Raw genomic sequence first — 22,122 nt, forward strand, 5'->3', positions numbered from 1 at the left:
AATGTCCATAAATTTGTTCGAAATAGGACAAAAGTAAAGTGATCTTATGGTTGAAAGCCACAAAAAATAATAATTGGCTTAGGGGGGCCGCTCTGCCCCACCCTCCCCTATATATATATATGGGTCATTCCACCAAATAAAATTATTTTTACGGGGCGACCCTCGTCGATTTGGTTCAAATTTTGTGGAGTCGTTCTGTATATTAAAAAAAAAATTCTCTGAAAATTTGAGCCTTTTATATGCAGCTGTTTCAAAGTTATGATTTTTTGAATTTTTTAAAAATATTTGTTTTCAACTTTTTCATTAATTTTTTTAAAGGAAAAAATTTTTTTTTAAAAATGAGCACATAACAGTTTTTCGTAGGAAAAATTCTCAGCTTTCCAATAAAAATATCTGTTTTTCATTTTATGTTACAAAAGACCTTTTAAAATTCGATTAAAGACGAAAAAACGATTTTTATGACTGTGCGGCGCTTGATACATCTAATTTGATATTTTTTTCTGAAAGCTGAGACTTTTTCCCACAAAATATGTGATTTTCACGGTGTGCATATTTTTTGTTTGAATAAAATTAAATAAAATATAAACTCTCTATGATTAAGAAACGTTAATTCTTATTTTTTTTGAGGATGTTGATACATTTTTACCACATATATATCCTAAGCTATCAACAATAAGTGAGATAGGGTGCACTGCTTGTGATTCGTTCACCGTTTATGACTCAAAGTATTGTATGTCCAAAACATTTATTTTCTAAAAAAAGTCATCATTCCCTGATTAAACCAAACGATTGGAAACGGTTTGTAATGTTAAATACCCATAAAAAGGGTGATTCAAAAGTATTCAAAGTATTCAAAAGCCTTAAAAAGTATTTAAAATTTTTTTTCCAATCGTTTTAAGTCGTTTCTTTTAATAAGGGATGGTTATAACAGTGAAATCAACGCTGGTAAAATTTTGAATAGCCCGGATGTATAAATTTTGCGGTGTGAGGATATGTTTTCGGGTATGTATCTGCAGTAAAGCTCTAAAAACAAAAATTATAAAACTACTTTTCATGATACCAGCGTCAATGATTCAAGTCTAGGAGTTAGTAATTTGAACTTTGATTCTTGTGTTTTATTCAATAGTGATTTCAGACTATTGATGTCATCTGCATTAATGACAGTTCTGACTTTGTAATCAAGTTTTATAAAAATTTGTGTGCATAATAAATAGTATTTATGGTTTCTGTTTAACTATAAATTGCAAAGCATAAGTTAGGCGTACACTAATGGTTGATCGCACCATTGGGTTTAATATAACTTGATTCTAACTGGCTGCTGACACTGATAATAATTTTCAATGCAGGTAATCATGAAAAAAATAGTGTGTAACACTAGATGAAACACGACTTCGGATTGCAGTTATTGTCAGCTTTTGCCTACGGCTCGGGCAGCCTACTTTACTTTCTTCTGACATCGTTTTGTTTCATCTCTTGCCACACAATGAACTATTACAGTTTGTTAAAACTATAAAATCAATGACTTGTATTTAAATAATTATTGATTTTATTCAAACAAAAAATATGCACATCGTGAAAATCACATATTTTGTGGGAAAAAGTCTCAGCTTTCAGAAAAAAATATCAAATTAGATGTATCAAGCGCCGCACAGTCATAAAAATCGTTTTTTCGTCTTTAATCGAATTTTAAAAGGTCTTTTGTAACATAAAATGAAAAACAGATATTTTTATTGGAAAGCTGAGAATTTTTCCTACGAAAAACTGTTATGTGCTCATTTTTAAAAAAAAATTTTTTCCTTTAAAAAAATTAATGAAAAAGTTGAAAACAAATATTTTTAAAAAATTCAAAAAATCATAACTTTGAAACAGCTGCATATAAAAGGCTCAAATTTTCAGAGAATTTTTTTTTTAATATACAGAACGACTCCACAAAATTTGAACCAAATCGACGAGGGTCGCCCCGTAAAAATAATTTTATTTGGTGGAATGACCCATATATATATATAGGGGAGGGTGGGGCAGAGCGGCCCCCCTAAGCCAATTATTATTTTTTGTGGCTTTCAACCATAAGATCACTTTACTTTTGTCCTATTTCGAACAAATTTATGGACATTTTGCCAAAATTCTGAAAAAAAATTTTTTTTTTTTGTGGGGCAGAGCGGCCCCCCTTCAAAAAGTGATAAAAAAAATTTTTTTTTTCGTTTTTTTTTTTTTTAATTGTTTTCATCATTAAGAATGTATTTCTTCCTCTTGACAACTATTTTTGGTTTTATATTACTCGAAAAAAATTTTTTAAAGCGTAAAAAATCGTTCATTCTCGATTACCTTAATTACTAATTGTTATTTAAGAAAAAAAAACATCAATTCTATAATTTTACTTTATTTCAAAAATTTATCAACTAAAAAAAAAATTTTAATTTTTATAAATTTTTAGTGACCAAATTTGCCTCTTACATAGAGAAACGGCCGAAAAATATGAAAAAATAATTTTTTCGGAAGTTTCGGCTGGTCCATTTTGCCCCAGGTGTTATGTGTAGGGCTAGAAATGTGGAATTATACTAATTTTTTTTTAATTTGACGATGAAAATATGAAAAAATCACTTTTTCAAAATTTTGGGCTTGTCCATTTTGCCCCAAATGTCATGCGTAGGGGTAAAAATGCGCAAACATATCGGATTTATAGTAATAAGTCGAAAAAAAAAGAATTTTTTTTTTGGTCAAAATTTCAGGGGGGCCGCTCTGCCCCACCCTCCCCTATATCGTTTTGATTAACACAGTCATTATTATAAACTGAAATTTATTACAGTCGGCTCGATTACATTCGGATATGCGAGACTTTACTGTAGTATAGTGATATAATTTATTCATAAATTACCTATTAAAGAAGCACGTTCCAAATGCGATGTACATATTCGTTATTGTTCATGCAGATGATGACTAATATTAACAAAATCAACTGATTTGCAATCAAGACGTTCTTTGAATAATAAAAATGAATATTTTCTAATGAAATTTTTAATCAGATGTGCTATCAACAATATTTCACATAGATGTTTTTCAGGATAGTGATAATAATACCAATTATGCATGCTTTGTTAACGCTTTGCCGACTTTTTAAAATAAAATTTTCGACTAGGGTAAAATATTCTACTTTTTATGCTTCTTAGTAGTACCAATATAGGGGAAGTATATATATTAGACTGTTTCAAATTAAGCGACTATTTTTTTTTTTTGAAGAACTTTGAAAAATCGAAAGGGTATGTTAAAATATGTTGACAGTTAAGATATGAGTTCTTAATATTGATATTAAGAGGTGGCTGTTTATAATTTTCGGTTTTTCATTTAGTAACATGGTAAAAAATACATAACTTCCGAAAAAATCAAGATACAGAAAATTTCTTCAGAAAATATATTGTAGCAAATTTACCGATCCACAAAAAAGGTCTTGTATGATTTTTGCATAAATTCAACCATTCACAAGATAACCGACGTCAAAGTTTGATACAATTCGAAGAACTTGTTTTTGCTCGTTCTGAATTTTATACCATGTCGACTAATGAGAATTCAGGAATTGTTAATACAGTTTTTTGTAGGAAATTGAATGCTCTACAAAAAAAGTCTCTTATCATTTTTTGATAAATCCATCTGTTCCAAAGTTATTGGAGCATGAAGTCAAGTTAGAGTAAATTTTGAGATCTTTTTACTTTCCCGGCGAAACTATCGGACTTATCATAAAATGTCATAGGATATTTTTTGTAGACAATTTTATTTTCTAGAAATTATCATTGATAAAGTTTTTTGAAATTCTGCATTGTTTTCTAGTTATTTCCATTTTATTGCCAAGCACCGAAAAAAAAATAATTCTTATCGATTTTAAGAGCTTGGCATTAAAATGGAAATAACTAGAAAACATTGCAGAATTTCAAAAAACTTTATCAATGATAATTTCTAGAAAATAAAGTTGTCTACAAAAAATATCCTATGACATTTTATAATAAGTCCGATAGTTTCGCCGGAAAAGTAAAAAGATCTCAAAATTTACTCTAACTTGACTTCATGCTCCAATAACTTTCGAACAGAAGGATTTATCAAAAAATGATAAGAGACTTTTTATGTAGAGCATTCAATTTCCTACAAAAAACTGTATTAACAATTCCTGAATTCTCATTAGTCGACATGGTATAAAATTCAGAACGAGCAAAAACAAGTTCTTCGAATTGTATCAAACTTTGACGTCGGTTATCTTGTGAATGGTTGAATTTATGCAAAAATCATAAAAGACCTTTTTTGTGGATCGGTAAATTTGCTACAAAATGTTAAGGGAGAAATTTTCTGAATCTTGATTTTTTCGGAAGTTATGTATTTTTTACCATGTTACTAAATGAAAAACCGAAAATTATAAACAGCCACCTCTTAATATCAATATTAAGAACTCATATCTTAACTGTCAACATATTTTAACATACCCTTTCAATTTTTCAAAGTTCTTAAAAAAAAAAAAAATAATCGCTTAATATGAAACAGTCTAATATATATGTATATAGAAAGTAAAAAGTTTTAATTTTTTGAGATGTTTCCCTTTCGAAATTGAGGATTGATACATAGAATTAATTAATCAACTCAGATAGCTTCATGAGCTAGACAAGGAAATCCCGAAGATGAGATGCGATTCTATAGCTTTTTTAATGTGTAATTAAAATCGTGAACAAATTTATCATAGACAATAATAAGCAACATATGAGCGATCTATTCTAAATAACAGTAAGTTATAAGATTAAACACACTAGATTTACAACCAAACTTATCCTAATAACTAATGTTTACTTACAATCTACTAAAATTACACTATGAACATCAAATAACTGTATTTTATCTAACAAGCCGTTGATATAACGAACTGGAGCACTGTAGAATAGAAGAACATGAATTGTGTAGCTAATGAGAGACAATTGTTTCTCTGCTTACAAAGATCACGCAATGTTGTTGACAACAGTATGATTGCACTTTCGATGTACATAGAAATGCATATATCTATCACACAAAACGCTGGCGCCCGGTCTACACCTGCGCAGGAATGCAACAAGATAGGAGACTTTTCCACACGGTTTTCACTTGAGAACTGAACTTCAGCCTCTGAGTCAGCACACCTCACTGCCAAGACGAAGTCCAGGAAGTTTTTGACATCGTGAACGTAAAATAGGTACAGTGCTTTTGAATAAAACAGGAAAACAACAATGCCTATTGTACGTACTTTAGAGGGCATTTTTCGTCGATTTGCCTAACTCGCTGAAACAATGAGGCATTGTTGCTAATGAGGTCCTAAATTCCAATACCGGAAAACCTACTTATATTAGTAATTTTAAATATATTTACATCATCTATACCATGACTTTGTAAAAACCGATACATATTTAGGTAATGTAAACTTTTTCCTCTGCCTAACTGAAGTAATTATTGTGAAATATTTCCAGAAAGGCGATGATATGTTTTTGACCCGCACCGGTGGTATCCACTATTAGATCTCTCACTTTATGAATCAACTATAGACGCAGCGATCCCGGTCCGATACCATCACTGGTAGAGCCCATGAGGTGTACCATAAGATGGTAATAATGCAAGTTATACCATGGCTGATGCCCGCACCTCATGGTTAGTTTTCGATCTTAAGTCTATACTACACGGTAGAACAGCAGTTTATATCTACTGATTCTATTACAATGTTCCGGTTGTTATCTGTTCTCCTCACTTGACTTCTTTATGGATGCCAAGTGATACATCATCAACCGGGAATAAAGGTTCCGTAAGAAATTCATGTATAATTAAACATTACGAGGAAATTATTTTTCAGGCCTCATTTTCAGTTGTCATGAATTGATACTAAAGTTTCCAAGGTTAGATAGGTTAACTGTGCTCGTGCTCACATATACAAAATTTCCAGGGATTGCGTAATTAAACTAACAATGAACAAACAGTTCGGAGAAGACCTGTCATAAAAGTCTAGGTCACATTAGCATTCACGCCCCTGTCGTAAAAAAAATTATAGCTTCATAATCGTTGGCACATAATTAAATGCAGAACCATGAGTGAATAATGTGATAATTCATGCTATGGTGAAAAAGTTGGTATCAGGCGTTTTGAGCACCTGACATAATATCCCCGACAAAATATCCCCGACAAAATATCTCCGGACAAAATATTCCCATGAAAAGGAGGCAAAAATAGTGAAAGTGGCAACTATTACATAATAATATTATGGGGGATATTTTGTCCCCATGAATATCCCCATGAAAAAAAAGCAAAAATAGTGAAAAAAGCCAAAAAAACTGACACAAAACTGGGGATATTTTGTCCAGAGATATTTCGTCGGGGATATTTTGTCGGGGATATTTTGTCAGGTGCTCAAAACGCATGGAACCGAAAAAGTTAACTGAATGGAATTCTCACTTATCTTATTGTCAATAAATAAAAAAATGGTTATTTATTACCTCCCTTACAATTGAAATGTTCAGCCTATATAAATCCGCCCAATTTGAAAAATCACATAAAATCCAATGGATTTTATAGATTGATTGTCGTATTTATATGAACCTTATGAATAGTGAAAGGAATTTACTCCGAGGCATGCAAAACTGAGTTACCGAGCGCGAAAAGTTACGAACAAATAATACTTGTTTGAACAATGTCAACTAGTTTTCTTAGTTCACCTCTATTTTTTGGCTATAAAATCTAGCAATTAGATATATTATAATGCTCTGTATCACGCAAGTCAGGTATTATGGTTACCTCTCGAAACTAAAACTGGCAGTTGATATTACTTATTTACTCCAACCAGTTCTGTCTCTAATTAATAACTTTGAAAGTGAGAGTAATTTTCGATTACGGAATACGTTTTTTTTAGAAAAATAATTTTCTAAGGTAAAATTTAAAGATTAAATCAAATAAAACATTTAAAAAATGAAGACGTTGTGGATACTCATAGTTGTAATTTTTATGGTGGAGGCTGGTCCAATTCCTCCATTGATAAGAATATTAGATCGACGTATGAATGCAGGCCTACGTCACTGCAAATCCAACAACGGTGCCGTAAGTAAACTATTACAATTACACGTAAGAACATATCGTTAATTTTCCACGTAAAAATGCACGACATTCAACCTCAGATAAAACATTTTCATGATACCAGCATCGAAAATTAAAAGTTCAGTGTCTCTACAGCCCGCCGAAACAAGCTAATTTCAAGCCGGTGCTACAAACAACAGCTAGCGAATTCGTAATTCAAAAATACTTTTATACAGCGGGCAAAAACATCTGTGATTCTTCTCTTGGGAAAAAACACAATTGTTTCTGCCCGGTTTCAGATATATTTAATGTTCATCTGCAGCCGTATTACTCTCATTTGTTTACTGGTCACTTTAATTTACTCATTTCATTTTTTAAGTGACAGTTTTAATTAACCAAAGAAAATTACTAATAAATGGGTGAAAATAATATTTTTGTCTTATTTACTATTCAATAAGTGACTGTAAATCGCATATTTCTCATTCTCTGGCAGTTCTCCGCATCATCGGCTTGATATTTACTTGTTTCTTACTGGCTGCTGACACTGAATCTTAAAGTTTCGATGCAGGTAATCATGAAAAATATAGTGTGTGACTCAGGATAAAATACGATTCCTGAGAGCGGGTGATGTCATCAACCTCACCCTAGTCTGCAATCGTCTTGTTTCATCTCTTGTCACACAATATACTATTGTCTCAATAGAATAGTATGAAATATAAGCAGAGCTGAACATTCATTGAGATTAATAAATACGTTTTTTTCTTTTTTTTTAGTGCAGAAAACCGATGACTTTCCAACAATGGGCCGATGAATTTCAGAAGACCATGCGTCATAACATTGAAGCTATGGCAACGTCTATGTATAATTTTTTTTTTCTTTCTGATGGAAGAAGAAGGTCACCGTCAAAAACGTTGCGATGGGGTAAATAGATATCTACTCAAGAACTGCAACAATGACTCTGAATTTCTACCACTGTAAGATTTCCGCTACATTTTCATTAAAAGAAACATTTAATCTCTATAATTGATTAAGTATTGTTAAGTATTTCTTAAGTATCTAAATTTGATTGTATGACTTTCTATTACACGCATAAAATGTTTATAAAAAGTCATGGAATATCTCAATTCCTGAAAATCCTACCATGACAACAGCCACTCTTTACAGAAAGTTGTAAATACTTTAAACTTAATTAAAATGTAAGTGACTAACGTTTCTTTTTTATTTCTGGTATAGATAATTTTCAAGAAGTTCGAATCTAAAAAATACCGAGTGTTGTTTAGTAAATAGGCACCTAGTATGTTTTTGAAATAGTTCAATTAATTCAAAGGCATCTAATATTCGCTACAGTATCTAGACTACCTATGATTTTTGGGGACCTAACGATGTATAATTAGATATGACATATTGAGCGCACACAGTCAAGACAAGTACCTCGTGCGTATTTTTTAACCACTGGCTACTTGATAGAACTGGGCGGATGACGTAAGTGCGACAGCGGCAGATAATTAAACCTAGATTTTATTATGATGAAGTGTACTTTCATTTATTATATCTAAAACATTGAATTTGTCACAGTAAACCGGATCGAATGACACGGAGTTTTTTATAATCCAAGTTTCAGAGTTGCTGAATCTTCAATGAAAATATAGATTTATTTGAATACCATTATAATGAGACTGACAAAGATGTCTCCGTGGGATGAGACATTTGCCCATCGATTAAAGAATTAGAATAACTTAAGATTAACTATGTTAATACTGTACGAATCAAAGTGGTATGAATAATGAGATCATCTTATTATCATGCCTTTAGAAAAGCGTAGGCTTTATGCCTCAAGGCGTATATAAAGCAGCCTGAAAATTTGGTATTCCGTCACACGGCAACAGGCAACCGACAGGACGTTCAAACCAAATAGCTTCGAGCAAACAAATTCAAGTGTAACCTCCAGACAGGTAAATCCCTGTTCATACGTTTTATTATGAAAGTGAATAGTGCACGTAATGAAGTAGATAAGCTCTCTTCACAGAACTTACATGCCCCTACACCAATAATGGTACATTGTAGTGATGGTTTCAACAATTCCCGTATTTAATGTTTGTTAGACATCTGTATATCTAAATTTAGAGCTACCAATAAGGTATCTTACCTAACACTCTACCTAACACTTTCGTCAAAATAAGACAGCAAAATCTCAACGCTATTAGTCAGCCGGAGAACTACGTTTATTGTTATCAAGCGCTATATGTTTGGATTTCGTCTAAATTGAATTCTTTGCGCAATTAAACCCGTCTGTTTTGATAACCTATGTGACCTACGAAAAACCCGAGTGTTAAAACGATTTTTTTAAAAATAAACAATAATTTCCTTATATTGTATATTATTAAGAGAATGGTAAAATGCAGAACGGCGGATCATTACTATACCGTTGAGGGCAAGGTTACTGCAATAATATTAGTTACATAATCGTCTTTTTCTGAACCATGAGTTAGTAAATAGAATTTTCATAGGGTTATAACAGTTGAACGTTTTCGGACATGCGAAAAGAGGGTCCGGTCAAAATCGTCTGTTATTAACTTTTTGACGCTATTATAGTTTTAATTACCACTTAGATTTATAGAAATGTAAAACGTTTTAATAGTGTACTAAAACTTGGTATTCTCTAGTTAGTTCTGGATAGCTATAAAATGTAATTTATTCACAAAAGCTACTCCCTTGTGATATTAAACGGTAGTAAAAAAGTCATTACAAGGTTTATTGTTATGGGTTTCAAATAAGTGTAGACAAATTTTTCGGAGTACACTTAATGTTCCAATTAGCGTAATTATAGAGCATGCGTATTCCACAACTAAGGCCAAATGGTATAAAAGGCTAAAAAATGTAGCGGGAAAGTTAGTTAAGTAAACACTAATCCCAAGAGTTGATCGTAAGGCTCACACACGTTGTCGGTTTGATTTTGGGACTACCAGTGCACGTTCAGTGATAGTAAATAAGTGGGTTACCTATTGGGAATTACTAACTGCATATCGGCTAGATCGGTTAAAGTGATTTAGTTCTTCGACGCATAACATAACAGGTAGAACGATGACTACCCAAGCGAACAGTATAAGTGCAATAGACTTTCTGATTTTTATGGAACATCCGGGGTCACTCAGCAGCATCATCGACGAATATTATACCATAGTATCTCGACAAGAAGTGAAAGCACTCAGTTCCTCCAACCACACCATGCACGAGGAGCAAGAAAACAGCTGCACGCGGATCATACGTTTCCTTCACTGCCGAGTGAAGCTCAATGGCAACCGGAATGTCTTGAATGCTAACTATGTTGACGGATATGAACATAAGCGGAAGTATATTTCCACCAGAAGCCCGTCTGAAAACAACACTGACAAATATTTACAAATGGTGTGGGACAAGAATGTAAAAATAATTGTTGTGCCATCTAGATCAGAGAATAAAGTTAATTTTCACCAATATTGGAGTTCAAACAAAGGTGCTGTAATAGAGTGTGCCAAATTTCAGATAGAGACTTTAGAAGTTACGACAAAACCTCACTACGTGTTATCCTTATTGATTCTAACTAACCAAAAAGGTCGAACACACAGGATATCACATTTTGAATATACCGCTTGGCCAGTTGATAGCTTTTGTCATGATCGTAAAGCCTTTTTGGATGTGGTTTCTAATATTAACGAGCTGTATACTTATCTAGAGAAACACAAGTCCTCAAACGACTTCGGACCCATGATTGTGCATTGCATCGATGGTAGTAATAGCGCAGGGGTATTTTGCGTAGTTGATACCTGTGTTACAGAATTCAAAAAGACTGGAATGCTATCTATATCAAGTACGGTGAAAAAAATGAGACAGCAAATATACGGCAGTATGAACCGGTTAAATGACTATGTTTTTTGCTATCGTCTTCTCCATGTCTATGTTAAATATGAAATGGTTATGTATTGAAAGTATTTTGAGGGCATTTTTAGTAAAAATAAGTGAGGGCCACCTCGTTTGTCATCTACCGATGGCGCTAGCCAGTGCATCAATTCATTTTTACTGGAGATGCTTTTATCTAAGTAAAAGTACTATGTAACTTGCAAATAAATATCAATTTTGTCTATGTCTATCTCGCATGATGACCTACAACTATTCTTAGCTCACGTAGGCTCTTTCCTAAAAATGCTTTAATAATGTACGCATTTCATCACCCGTTTTAATATTAGGTTTAAACTTTGAAATGCACTTGTTTTCGGATTGTTATCGAATTAGGAAAAACCGAAAGTCTTGTTAGTATGTATTTTTTTCCTTATAAATGATAACGTTTTGCACTTACCTACTCCAGATTGGTCTTGACCCCAAAATTTACGAGGGAGTAGAAGATAATTTTTGTTTGGGACAAATAGGGCAAAGTCGGCAAAATTCGGCACGTCAAAAAAATTACTAACTTTAAAAAAATATTTTTTATTTTAATTATTTAAAAAATAGTTTAAGTTGATAAAACTGTCTAGCTACACCAATTTTGGACGTCGTCAAAAAGTGGCTCTTGCGATGTCCAATACATATTTAACCTTCTCATTATTTTTCAATTCTTCAAAAATGTATTAAAAAGAGTAACACGTTTTAATAACCGCGGTCAAAATATCCGCGGCATAATAACCAACGACACAATAACTAAATGACAGAATAACCGAATGAAAAAAGAAACTAAAAAAAAAAACTTCTGATTTAGATTATATGGAATACCCCGAATGTTATGGACCCTAGAAAAATGGTGGTCATAATATTTTGTAAATATGTTAACAACAATCGGAACAACTTTCGGTTCAGTGTCCATATTTGGTGATTTTACCCTAATGCCTACATCAGATTGTCATCGACTGACGTGTTCCAGGCAAAAATTAACTATAAATAGGGAATTTTTTATGTACCGACATTAATTTTGGTTTTAAAGCTGTACAGTAACAATGTTGCTTCTTCAATTATTTTATTCCATACTTCCGATTTTAAATTACATGTATTCATGTTATGAAATAATAATTAGAGTATATAACTGCATGACGACGATAATCAATTTTGTAAATTACCTGAAGCAACAAAAACGGGGTAACTGCAACAAACCTGACCAAGAGCATCAATGCCGAACCACCAGCTGCTGCATTCACAAGTAAGTGCCCTATCTTAGATTATCAAACCATAAAGCAATATTTATATGGAAAGGAATGGGCGGTAACGATTTTAATATTCCATGGGAAAGGTTCCTATATCATATGGGAATAGGTTTTTTTGACGTTTCGGTTATAAAAATTTCACCCATACAAATCGTGGTAGTCACTCTAATGCTTATGACTTTTAACCCGATAAGATATTAAAATAATCCCTCTGAAATTATAGTAATCGTCCCGTCATCATAGCGGTATTTGTTTCTGTAATAGTGTGAAAATCGTTTCCATAATTTTATAGTACTCCCGTTTTTCAACATCAAGACTTACGGGCTGAATTTTACAACAAAAGCTTCTTACGCTTATAAGCAACCCCCATTGAAAAGTGCTGTCTTTTGTATACTATGGTGCCGAAAATGCACTCAAATATAAAACATGTAAACTATATGGTAAATATTTTCTTTTCAGCGCGCCATGCGTTCAACGAACGGACGCCGCAAGCTTGGATCGAGGTTCAAGCTTATCCTGTGAAAAATCGCAGAAGTTATTGGCAGTCGTGACCGTTTAACTATTATTGTACTTAGAAATAACCAATTACCAAAACAATAAGATCTGCTAGTTATGCCAATTAATCTCATAGAATATGCATTTATATTTATTTTATAGCTAGGATGTTATTTAGGTTTTAAGACAACTTTTACAAGATATATGTAATAAAATTATCATTTTAATAACTTTCCGTTTTATTTAAATCTAGGTAGACTACAGTCCAAGATTTATGTAACGAAATAAGTATCATCTTTCTATCTTGAAATCGTTTTCCAATAGCTAGATAGCTTTCAAACTTAATACCGTAGGCAGTGTACATTTTCTTTAGAGTCTTTTACATTTTTGTCTTTAACTGCCTTTTCCCATTAGCTGCCTAAAACGACATAGGAGAGAGAGCTTGCCTTTCCATTAAAATTTATCTGTTTATTTCCTACTTTTTCCTAACTTCCTACCTATTTTTGTGGCTAGGGCCGTCTTACTATACTGTATTGCATATGCTTGTGTTGGGTATGCAAACAAGTCTACGACAATGATACGGAAAACTCTAGAAGACCTGGTCGAGTACAGGTGACCTTTCTGTAGCAACTTCCCGAAGCAGGGACATGGTAGAAAAAGTCCTGTACTCGCAGGGGCTCGAACCCATGTACCTTGCGTCTAAGGTCAGAAGGACTCTCCCAAGACCGGCGCATTAGACCGCTAGCTATGCCGACTAGGTCATTGAAACTTGAAATTTCAATAATGATCGGAATACCTACTGTGCAGATAGTTTGTGAAGGAAATTATATTATATTTGGCTATCCTTTGCTGAAATTAAATGCTGACTACAATGTATCGGAAAACCCAATAGACTTCAGTTGTAGGCTACATTACGATTGTCTAAACAAATCGACCTGAATCCACGGGATGACATTGAAAAACGCCCACCTCTCGCAGTAACTCACCCTTATGCCTGTTTCAGTATAAAACAATTCCAATACCTACTATCCTGCAGTGCGTGTAAGGTAGTATATGAAGCACTCCTAACGGGCGAATCCCATTCGCCGAATGACTTAGATGGAACGCCTCTTACGCCCACAACCAATGTGTCCTTATCTTCACTTCGCACACATACTTACAGCAAATACTTATTGTAATTATAAACATTATAGATTGTGTAATCTTTCTCAGTCACATATAAACGGCTTCACTCACACATCAATGTTTTACTCTTTCTGATATTAGTCGCATAAGGCAAGGTCCCATCGCACGTGCAGCGAGTTGCCATTCACCGATTGCAAAAACTATTCTTCGGCCTTAGATCACTGTAAGTATACCGACAGCATCGTATGCCTATGGAAAAGCATGCTGACAAGACATCTGCTTTTTGTCGCTACGGATGCTGTACGTGACGACTTAAACTTACCTCTTGCTATTGATTCCCTATATATTAATGGATCACACATGATATCAAAGTATAAATGCTACGGGGTGTGACAAAAATGAGCGATCATGGAAGAGCTGCGATGAGAAGAGCATTATTATTGTTGGCAAAAGTTCTTAAACTCCTAGTGGTGAACAAGTGACTGTTAACAAATATAAAAATTGGTAAACCCCAATTATTCAGAATAGTTAATCTAATTATGAAAAATGGTTTGTTTTTTCTGTTTCTGGAAGGCCGAAGAGAGGTTATCTTCCCCTCAGTGAATGAATACCAAAGTCATTTGAATTTTACAGCACATTTATTGGCACTGATAACGATTAACCTATACTTTTTTCCCTCTGAAGCTGGTCAAATAAAAATGGATCTTATTCCCTAGTGTGTGAAAACATAATTATTTGAGGCAACTTAAGAACAATGGAGTTATCCTTATTAATACTATGGATGGGTTTCACCATTTGGTCTGAAGGTTTCTTGACAGTTAAACGTGTCAAAATGTTTTCAAAAGCTGAACGTTTGAAACATGCAGCTAATGTGCTAAAACTTGAGGATAAAATTCGTGAACTAAAGTGTCGTAAACCAAAAACACCTGAAGATGAAGACAAGATAAGTGAAGAAATACAAATTGCCGAAAGACGATACCAATCTCTCAAGAATGAACTGCTGGTTATGTGCGCGAGGAAACGTTTCGTAGAATATGAGGTGGAGATGGCCCTTACGTAATTAATAAGGTAAGTTCAAACACAATCAACTATTATGCTTCTATTAGTGACATCACAGTGTAAAAGACCCTTATAATTTTCTATTTCAAGATGTTTTAAGCAGCGCTGTAAAAAAAGAATATCAATTTCATGCGAGTAGTTTTAAAAATACGACAACAACAACTTTTGTGTGCACTAGTTTTTGAAGGGTATAGTCTTGATCATTTCGAGTGGACCGACTTTTCGAGTTGACCGACTCCCGCCATTTGGTGTTTTAAAACATCATAGCGGCCATAAAAAACTCGTAGATTAGAGATCACTAGGTGATGGATGAGGGCAAGTGTGTATAATGGCATGTCTGAAATCTTGGTGATTATATTCCTAAGTGGAGGTAGCCCTTATGGGTTGGGGAAGAACTTGCCCCCCCCCCCCCCCACTAATCCTACGCAAGCAGTTGACCAGAGCTGAAATCTGGTACCATGGGGGATCCATTCCAAGCCCCGCTTCGACCAGAGATGGGAGGAGTGTTTGGTCCGAATGAGGTCGGTCTCGTGGTGGTTGTCGGTGAGGCACCCATATGCAATGCATGCCTAATGGGTAAGCTAATGTGGTCTTATGCTCATATTTCGCTTTTATAATATATGGTAGTGTTGTTTATAAAAATAGGGACCACACGCAACGCGAGTATGCCCAAAAGGGCGAGATATCGGCTTCCGTGGAGGAGGTGGACTTAGGTCCCGTCACATTAATTAATTATAGTCTTGATCACCCCCGAGCTCTCATTAACTGTGATTTGGCTTAAATAATAAGAGTGTGACTTGCTCGGGAAAGTGAAAAATCTATCAGGAACAAGCGGATAATTGCTTGTCGGGAACGCGAAAGAAACAAGTGGATGAAGCCGTTTACATAGGGTATGGAAAGAAGTTGCGCCCCACCACTAATCCTACGCAACCATGTTGAGCAGAGCTGGGTCTGGTACCACGAGGGGCCTGTCCCAGCTCACTGTGACCAAAGCCTCGTTATTTTCTGAGATGGGAGTAGTGTTTGACCCAAGAGAGATAGGACTCGTGGTGGCTGTGGTTAGATACCACGCGCAATAAGGATTTTTGATTATACCTTCAGTTAATGTCCACCTTAGTTATTTTTTTGACTAAGAGTGTCGTCTGGGTAGAAGATGGGGATGCCCGCAGCTCGTGAATGCCCAAAAGAGTGAGGCAACGGCCTACGGTCAGCGGACGTAGACTTAGGTCCCGTTACATTAATTATAGTCTTGATCAAAGTAAACATTCAATTACGTACTAAACTTGGTCTATTGTTTACTAGCCAAGGGTAATTCTTCGAAGTACTTTAAGCTGGTATTTTTATTAGTCATATTTATGAGCGCACAACACACCACTCATAAAAAGTTTATAGCTTTTAAACATGCATTAAATTGGTGGGCTAGCGAAAATTTTCCTAACGGGGCGTTTTTTACGAGTTGACAGATAGTTTTGTGATTTAATACTAGGTCATGCGTATTACACACTGAAAATATAAAAGCTTCAACGGAGCAATGAAAGGTTTAGTTCGAAAGTACTACTTACAGTGAGTGGTAGTGACTCTTACGAATAATTTTTTTGTTTAATTTTAATAAAACAAGTGAGTTAGATAATTGGCTTCAAGTGACAGTGGATCGGTGGATATGAGACTACCAAATGCTTCCCAGTTGGGTTGCCCTTACATTGAAATATGAGTTTTAATATTATTTTTGTTTCTTTACAGATACTGCAGCGCGTGTAATAATACCCGTCGAAGATAAGAGAATAAGGATAATGTATTTCATCAATTACATACAAAAGCCAGACTCACTAAACTTCATCGTTCAAGAACATCGTGTGATGGTACCTGAGCAGAAAAACAGGGTGTCCTATTCTTCTAACCAAGCCGTAAATAAGGTGCGAAACGGCAATAATGTCCTACCAATCGTACATTTACTTTGCAGCCGAGTGAATCTCCTTAGTAAGGAGAAAGTCTTGAGTGCAAGGTTTGTGGACGGATATAAACATAAGCGGAAGTACATCGTCACTACGAACTCGTGTGGAAATAACACTGACAGATATTTACAAATGGTGTGGGATAAGAATAATTTTAATCGATTCTGGAGTTTAAATGAAGGTACTGTAATAGCCTGGAACAACTTTCAGATAGAGACTTTAGGAGTTATTACAAACCCCCACTTTGTGTTAACCTTGTTGGGTCTCAAAAAGGGCAAGCACGCAAGCTATCACATTGTCAGTATACCGCTTGGCCAGCTGATAATTTTCCCCATAACCCAAAGGTTTTTTTAGATTTCTTTTTTAATATTGACAACCTGTACGCTGATTTAAAAAAGCATGAGACCTTCAGAAATCTTGGTCCCATAATTGTGGATTGCATTGGCAGTAATAGTAGCTCAGAGGTATTTTGTGTACTCGATATCTGTGTTACAGAGCTCAAAAAGACTGGAGTGCTATCTATTGCAAATGCTGTTAAGAAAGTCAGACAGCAAAAATATGGTTGTACGAATCGATTAAGTGACTATGTCTTCTGTTATCATCTAATTCATGCCTATCTCTTAATGCAATTTGATACAGTTAACATGTGTTAAAGGCACAGCCCATCGTTTATGATTTTTTTATCTCGTATCTGGTTAGAAATACTGAGTGTATGTCGACGTTCCAAGCCTAAATGCTATGGGAAGGACACTTTATTTTGCAAAACGTCCTCAAGTATTTTAAGATTTGAGTTATAAATATGAACCACAGAATTAGTATCTGAAAGACCGAAGGATAAAGCCAAGTTTTCTCAAGATAATACAGAACGTCAGCGAGTAATTTATTCCAGGCGAATGTTGTCTGTTAATTTTAAATCTCAGGAACATGGTGATTATTCTTGGCTCTGAACTTACACGACATACTTTATCAAACGTTACGTGGTTCTTTAAAATGAATGTATGTTGTTTTTTAGTTTTTAAAAATAACAGTGAAAAATGTAATATGCTTGCATTCCTAAGAGAAGTTATGTTATATTTTTAAGTACAGAGGTCAAAAAGGTATCGTAATTATTGTCAAACAACTGCTCATGGGGTAATCGTGTTAATAGGTGTCACTTAATTACATGCAAACACGCCGTGTACAACTATTTGTATAAAATGTATCTTTTTCACCTTACGATAAGTACGATCTTTCTGCGATAGAATACTGTATAACCATACTAACTTTACCGGTGACAAATCGAAAAGTAGCTACAAGTAAATATTATTATATCTATGAATAAATGATATTAGTTCCGGTTTAGTTGGGTGATCGCATACTGTGCTACCACGTTTTACTAACTAGCTTTAGGTTTTCTTAGAATGAAGTAAGACTTTGTATTTAGATTAAATAGAATAACATATTAGTTTAGTCGGCAGATTTATCTTGTGATCTCATCTGTCAATAGTAAATAGAAAGCTATTGCCTATTTTGTATTTAATCCTTCTAATTTCACAATAAACTTATAAATTGCGCTTCGGCTGTCAATCATTTGCAAATTGAAACCCCTGGTTCTAACTTTACCTATTTTGATCTCCTGAGAAATAAGGACAATGCAAAATGTAGACCCTCAGAATAGCGCAAAGTCCTAAACAGGAGGTGAGAATTTCGAAATGGAGGTATGCTACACATTTCAGAATAAGTTACATGTGCGTGCTAGACATTATTCTTGACATAGTACATAAGAGAACAGTCAATGTGTGCTGTCCTCAAGCAACGGTCTGCGGACCTATTAATGCTTGAGGCCCAAAATTTTGTCTCAATGAGTTCTCGATTAAGAAGACACTGAATTATTGTTGTGAACTTACTCTTGAATTAAGCCCAAATATTTTAATGCGCATCATCATTTCTTTCACTTCAAAACGGAAAAAAAGTGCTCAACAGATGAGTAAAACTGAATGACATAATAAACTGCAATTAATGATTCCACGCTATCGTACGACTGGACGAAAATAAACACACGATAGCCTATGACCCCCACGTAATAATTAGAACAATCCGAAACCGGAATTCGAAAACAATTGGTGCTATCAATATTTAGTAGGCATTCAAAACATCGCCGCCAACGACGATTTGAATAAAGAATCCACATAAAATGAATCAGTTCTTGAATACATTTCATTCGGGGTAGAACCGAAAAATATTTCTCAGTGATGAATAGTTCAGGTAGATCAAATCTGCAACTTCTGCTTGAGATAGACTGGGAGCGACATGAGACCTATACTGGAGAGAACGTTTTTCACGTCATTGCTAAAGTAGGATGGTTAAAGATGCTGTATGCTATCGAGGGGCTCATAGATGAAAAAATCAAGCTCTGGCTGCAGACGCGAAACAATCAGGGCCATACTTGCCTTCACATTGCAACGGACGCACATAGAGGACAACAAGCAATACGGAAAATAGAGAAGTTACTGGGAATGGCGCAGATTTTAACGGAAGAGATCGTGGTACTGGTGATTTTGTACTTATTCTGGTAGAAAACGACAGTGAAGGAGAAGAAGAGAGTGTTTCAGAATAATAACTGAGTGTGAAAAACAAGTAGTGTAAGCATAAGTGTTGTGTTCGCGACGCAGATAGGATAAGCGCTTTATGGGTATGTGACGCAAATAGGGTAAGAGTGTTTCGTCGGCTAACTACTTCAGACAATGTAGAGTTAGTTAGAGTTGTTTTTTTATTAGAGTGAGTAATTAATCGCACTCAATATGGGAGAGTAAAGACTTAATATTATCAGATATTAACCTGCGGTCAAAACTTAATACGTAAATTTATATACTATACTAATTATAGTTTCGATTCTAGTATAAAACGTAAATTATAGTAAAACTCTCTGGTTTCGTACATACACGATTGCATTTTTGGCAACAAGCTTGTTACTCCAGTAAAAACTAAATGACATTATTAATTTAAGTTGGCAACACCATGTGATTGAAAATCAAGCCGGGGATTCCCAAACAATACACTCCGAACAGGGACGGGAATGTAAATAGGTAGCATCGATAAAATGCTCCAGTCGTTCGAAATTTTCATCAAGAATAGATGAGTTAACAACTGCTAAACAATGGGTGTTTTAGATCTTCTAGTTCTGCTTAAGATAAACTGGCGCGCACATTTTGCGTATAGCGGAGAGAACGTTTTTCACGTGATTGTGAAAAATGGATGGTATTGTTCCTTATGTGAACTCCAACATTTATTGGATGACAAGTTCACGACGCGGCTCAATCAGAAAAATGATCTGGGACAAACTTGCCTTCATGTTGCAGTGAGAATACATCGAGGGCAGCGAGCAATAAAGATGATAGAAAAGTTGGTGAAATATGGAACAGATCTCAATGTACGAGAACGTAATAGTAGTGACACTGTCCTTCACATTGCAGTGGGGAACCAAGACTACGAACTAGCTGCATGGTTGTGTCAACAACCACACATAGATTTAGAAGCAGAAAACTACTACAGTCACATGGCGTTCAAAAAGGCTTCAAAAAATAAGGACAAAGAAATGGCAATAATACTCAAAACTTATGGTACGATTCCTCGGCAAGATTTCCTGGCTACTGCGAAGAAAGTGTTTCTGATAAGTGGCTAAAAGTGTCGCGAAGTAAATAGTGTAGACATGAGTTTTATGTGTAGGTGTCGCAAATAGCATAAGTGTATTTTATTGATAGAAAGCATAGCTACTAGATGTAGACAATACAATCTCATTTGGTGTGTTTAAAATAACTCGTAGGTTAATTTGTGTTACATTAGTTTATACATTGCGAAGCGACTAGTATGTAAGATAATGTAATCACTGTTATCGCACCTTATCAAAATGTGTTTCTCAGAAGGTTTTTGTAATTCTTTGATCGAAGTGGATTGAATCTCACTTCCGATATAGACAAACAGCAACCGAACATTAAAAGATTGTTATTGAAATCTAGATACATTGTAATGTACTATTTGTAACTTGTATAAAAATCTCTAGAGAGTTTTGAGGCTCTAGACGTAGGGTACATTGTCTCGAATCCCGGCAAGAACAAGACTTTTTCCACCCCATCAACGGTTACTACTTCGGGAATCCGCCTGTACTCGACCAGGTTTTTTAGAGTTTTCCTGGTCGTTGTGGTAGGGTTGTTCGCATCCCTATCACAAGCATATGCAGTACAGTGTAGTAAGACGGACCTAGCTGCAAAAGTAGGTAGGTTTTTTGGGAAAAGTAGGAAACAAACAGACAGATTTTAACGGAAAGGCAAGCTCTCTCTCCTCCACCTTAACAGGCAGATAATAAGAAAAGGTAGTTGAAGACAAAAGTGTTCAAAATTCTACAGTAAATGTACACTGCAACCCACTGATAATAATAACTTGATATGTAAATCTGTATGCCATAGTGATGAGAGCTTTTTGTAAATCTTGCATATCATATAAGTTTTATGTTATATTTTATTTTTCACGTTTATAATAAAAATAATCAAACTAATATGTTTTTTTTTTCAACTTCAATACCATACTTATAACTCCGATTCCAGTGTCGACAGTGAAATATAACGAGACCCTGAGGTCGCACAGAGTTTTCACTGCCACGCTATGTCCAGTTATGAAGCTACAGTTCAGAAATCTAACGATGATTACTTTTATTTTTTGAAACTGAAAATTTCTTGATGGAATGCAGTACTAGTCCACTCTAGTCCATGTTGTGTGGAGGTCTCGCACAAAACTGACTATGGTCGACTAGGGTTGCACTCCATCGAGAAATTTTCTTACTTGGCATAGAATAGGTAGAAAAACACATGACGTCAGAACGAACCTGCTGTTGACGTAATTTCCGGTATGCTGAATTAACTCGTCGATCATATGGGATACGACATGGGTTATAATGAAATGCTACTTTTGAATAAAATTCAAATTATAAAGCTTTTCAAATTATGAGCATGATAAAATAATATTATTAATTTGAATGATTGTATCTATTAACAATACTGAGCCATAGACATAAACTGAAGATTCTATAAGTTTATTTTATATATATGATGAAAAATTTTTATCATATTTTTTTGTCTTGGATTATGACTCTAACACGAAAAGAGCTAAAACATCACGTTTTTTAGTTTAGCATGCAAAGCAGTGTTTGATTTATAAACTCTCGTAATATTATTTTACTGAAAAACAAATACTTATTAAATGTTGATATGAGCTACAATTGTGATAATAAA

At 34.6% G+C, this 22,122-nt stretch overlaps 2 protein-coding genes and 1 pseudogene across 2 annotated transcripts; all 3 read left to right on the plus strand.

Moving 5' to 3' along the window:
- Positions 1–9,551: 9,551 nt before the first annotated feature.
- On the plus strand, positions 9,552–11,186 carry LOC130669695 (tyrosine-protein phosphatase non-receptor type 9-like). The gene has a single exon (XM_057472714.1). The coding sequence runs from the start codon at positions 10,141–10,143 to the stop codon at positions 11,020–11,022; it is 882 nt and encodes a 293-aa protein (XP_057328697.1). The 5' UTR covers positions 9,552–10,140; the 3' UTR covers positions 11,023–11,186.
- A 4,178-nt stretch (positions 11,187–15,364) lies between these two features.
- Positions 15,365–17,970, plus strand: LOC130669973 (receptor-type tyrosine-protein phosphatase S-like; annotated as a pseudogene).
- Positions 17,971–19,627: 1,657 nt separating this feature from the next.
- Positions 19,628–21,357, plus strand: LOC130670205 (NF-kappa-B inhibitor cactus-like). Its single transcript, XM_057473483.1, has one exon. The coding sequence runs from the start codon at positions 19,995–19,997 to the stop codon at positions 20,517–20,519; it is 525 nt and encodes a 174-aa protein (XP_057329466.1). The 5' UTR covers positions 19,628–19,994; the 3' UTR covers positions 20,520–21,357.
- The last annotated feature ends 765 nt before the right edge of the window (positions 21,358–22,122 follow it).

Source organism: Microplitis mediator, chromosome 6 (genome assembly GCF_029852145.1).
Source record: "Microplitis mediator isolate UGA2020A chromosome 6, iyMicMedi2.1, whole genome shotgun sequence".
Lineage (NCBI taxonomy): Eukaryota > Metazoa > Arthropoda > Insecta > Hymenoptera > Braconidae > Microplitis > Microplitis mediator.